The following is a 3233-nucleotide window of genomic DNA, read 5'->3' as shown; positions in this document are numbered from 1 at the left end:
AGTGGGCTTGAGACCCTCACCAAGGCCCTACCGAAGCTGGGCTGGGGATGCCCTGGAGATGAGGGGGAACGGAGCCTGCATGTCCTTGGGCTCAAGGTTTACGTGATGAGGGGTGGAAATTGGGACACTCCCCCGCCACCGCCTCCCGTTGGGTGATGACGGGAGGGACAGAGAGGAGGAGCTGGGCCGAGGGCCTGGCCAGCAGCACAGGGCTGCGCAGGGCCGGGCGGCGCTGGCTGGGGAGCTGGGGAGGGCGGCCCACAGTACTGCCGGCCTCCAGGCCAATGCCGGACAGCATGTTCCTGAAGCTGTCTCTGCTCCTGGGGCTTCTTGCTCTGGGGCCTCATGTCTGCAGCTGGAAGTTTGAGGACATCAGTAAGAGTACGCAAAACTTCCGCTTGTGTGTGGAGTTTGCTGTGTTTCACTTCAATGAACACGAGCCAGATGAGTACGCTTACAAGCTGCTTTGGGTGGGGCGGAGCCAGCGCAAGGTGAGGGGATGGGAGTGGAGGATGGGGGTGGGAGATGGGGGATGGGGGTGGGGTGGGAGTGGGGGATGGGGTGGGGATGGGAGTGGGGGATGGGGTGAGAGATGGGGGCTGGGGCTGGGAGTGGGGGAATGGGGGATGGGGGTGGGAGTGGGGGGAGGGGGTGGGGAGTGGGGGCCAGGGGGTGAGGGAGGCTCCCTGTCTGCGGCTCCACCTTCTTCCTGAAGCTGGGCCTGGGGTCGGGGGAAGGGGCCGTCCGCTGTCTGCAGGAAAAGGTAAGGGATGTTTCATTTGGTCAAGGACATTTAAAAATACAAGGTACCAAAATAGAAGGGCTCCAAGTTTCTGATGTGTTAGCTTAGCACTTGGAACAGGGAGAGGAGAGGGAGGCAGAGGGCAGGTGAGGAGGGAGACAGACGGAGCGGAGGCGGCGCCCCGACATCAAAGCCCAGGAAGGGCCGGCAGTGCAGAGCGGAGCCGATCGCAGGCCTCAGCTGCCAGGATCACTGCCTGGATGCTGGGCTGAGGCCCCTCGTGAAGTGAGCCGGCCTTGACCACGTGGCCGCCGTGGGTCAGGCCTGGCCGGAGGCAGCAGAGGCAGACAGGGCGTGACCTCGTGAGGCTGTTACACTGGTGGTGAGAAGCACACAGGCTCTAAGTTTTCAGGTGAGATAGTGGAAGACCTGGACAAGAGCGGTCAGTGTAGGACCGCAGGGCTGAGGGGTGGGGGGGTGGGGGGGGGTGGGGAAGCGCTCTTCATGACGGGCACTCCTGGAAGGACCCGGCCAAGTGCAGGTTTGGGAACAAGAAGGGCGGGCAGCCCCGGAGAGGGTCCTGGACCAGGGTGAGCTGCCAGTGCCCGGCAGGGCCAGCCTGAGGGCTGTGGGCCAGTGTCTCAGGGAAGGAGGTTCAGAGAGGTGGGCGTGCAGGGTGGGCGTGTGCCAGGGCTGGGTCAGGATGTTATCCTCAGAGGAGCAGGGACTTGTGGAAGGAGGTCGCTCAGCTTTGTCCAGCATCTCTCTGGACCCCGTGGGGGTAGTGGGCTCCACAGCTTGGGGGCAAGTTGAGACCAGGGTGCAGGAGCTGGGCCCTGGACACCAGGAGGCAGAGGAAAACCGGCTTCTGAGTCGGCTTGGAGGTTGACGTGGCATGTAGTGGGGCGGGGATCAGGCACAGACCCCAGGTCTTTGTCGTGAGCAGGTGGGCAGACAGCAGAGTGAGGGGCGGGGGAGACAGGAAGATGGCCGGGCCGAGTCCGTCACAGTCAGTGTTCCCGAGGCAGTTCTGGGAAAGAAGGCCATGGGTTACAGAGCATCAGGGTGGGGAAGAGGGGGGACCTGATGGGAGTGTGGGTGCCCTTAGCACCTGGCTGTGCAGCGCTTTCCCACCGATGCTCATACCTCCCCCGCCCCAGATACTTTGTCTGGATTAGTTGTTGTCCAACAGTCTTGAGCCCAGACCCATTATTGGCCCCGGATGGCTAGCCCCAAGGTGGCCCGGGTCAGCAGGGCTCTGATGTGAAGGTCCCCCGCTGCACACACTCCTGATTGGACTGGAGGCTGGCCCCCTCCCTGCGCAGACGGCCCTGGCTTTCCTCAAGGGCCCTCATTTGCTGACTGGCTGGCCCTTCGCTGGGCTGCGCCCAGCCCTGGACCTGTGGAGGCTGAGGGCCCCTCGAGCATCACTGTGGGCTGAGCTGCCACCCCCCCGCCCCCCACTGCCCTAAGCCTATCCTCGCCCAGGGTCCAGCGGCAGTGCAAGGGGCTGGGCGTGTGTGTGAGTGTGTGTGTGTGAGTGTGTGTGTGTGTGTGTGTGTGTGTGTGTGTGTGTGTGTGTGTGTGGCTGGTGGCATCAACTGCAGGCATTCCTGAGCCCCTAAGGAAGCCAGCTTTCTAGACAATTCCAGGTCAGGGCCGTGCTCCTCCCTATGGAAGTTTCCGGTTACACTCCTCTCCGTGTTGGAGTTCTTCCGAGTTTTCACGACCTCTCTGTAGGGGATGAAATCCAATCTGTGTTAACCCCGAGGCACAGGGCAGCTCTGAGGGTGGCTCGGTGGACAAGCACCCCCATCCGCCTCCCTAGAAGGAGCCGTGCGATGCCCTCCGTGTGTCTGGAGGATTGAGAGCTGGGTTTCATGTCAGGTGTGCTGTGCGTGTGCTCTCAGCGCTGGGGCCCTACCTCCCTCCTGTGACCACCCCCCTCCCCACCGCCATGTACTCATGACACGGCTCCTGGGTACCAGCTATCAGGAGGGTGGCAGGGAAGAATCCAGGGCTGGAGCTGCACTGAGGGACATCTTTTTGTAGGAAGAGTAGAGAATTAAAATGAAAAAGTAAATAATACATAAATTAAAAATAAGAAAAATGCACCTAGGTTTGTCCCAATTTATACACATGTGCACATTCATACCTATTTGCCCATTTTCTACTTGGTTGTCTGTGTTTTTCTCATTACTGCAAAGTATTTCACAGAAGTTTCTACAATCTCTCCTTGACAGAAGTATAGGTGGATATATTTAATGGACCTGGAGCTGGGCCGCACAATTTGTAAAAAACACGACGAAGACATTGACAACTGCCCCTTGCAAGAAGGCCCAGAACAGAAAAAGGTTTGAGGATAAAATCAACCAAAAGCATCACAAATCTTCAGAGAATGAAAAATAATGTCAAGAAGGGTCTATGAGAGGAGGCTTGGAAGGCCTCAGGGATGACCCTGGGGCAGAATGACAGGTCCTGGCCCCTCCCC

The 3233-nt window shown here is 59.6% G+C and overlaps 1 protein-coding gene across 1 annotated transcript; it reads left to right on the top strand.

Annotated features, from left to right (window-relative positions):
* Positions 1-296: 296 nt before the first annotated feature.
* LOC114891025 (probable cystatin-15) lies at positions 297-3102 on the top strand. Its single transcript, XM_029215058.1, has 2 exons — positions 297-491; positions 2986-3102. The coding sequence occupies exons 1-2, from the start codon at positions 297-299 to the stop codon at positions 3100-3102; spliced, it is 312 nt and encodes a 103-aa protein (XP_029070891.1).
* Positions 3103-3233: the final 131 nt, after the last annotated feature.

This window comes from Monodon monoceros, unplaced genomic scaffold (genome assembly GCF_005190385.1).
Source record: "Monodon monoceros isolate NGI ecotype Baffin Bay Population unplaced genomic scaffold, NGI_Narwhal_1 Contig6895_ctg1, whole genome shotgun sequence".
Taxonomy (NCBI): domain Eukaryota; kingdom Metazoa; phylum Chordata; class Mammalia; order Artiodactyla; family Monodontidae; genus Monodon; species Monodon monoceros.
Note: the sequence above shows the minus strand (reverse complement) of the source record. Positions and strands in the feature narration are given on the sequence as shown.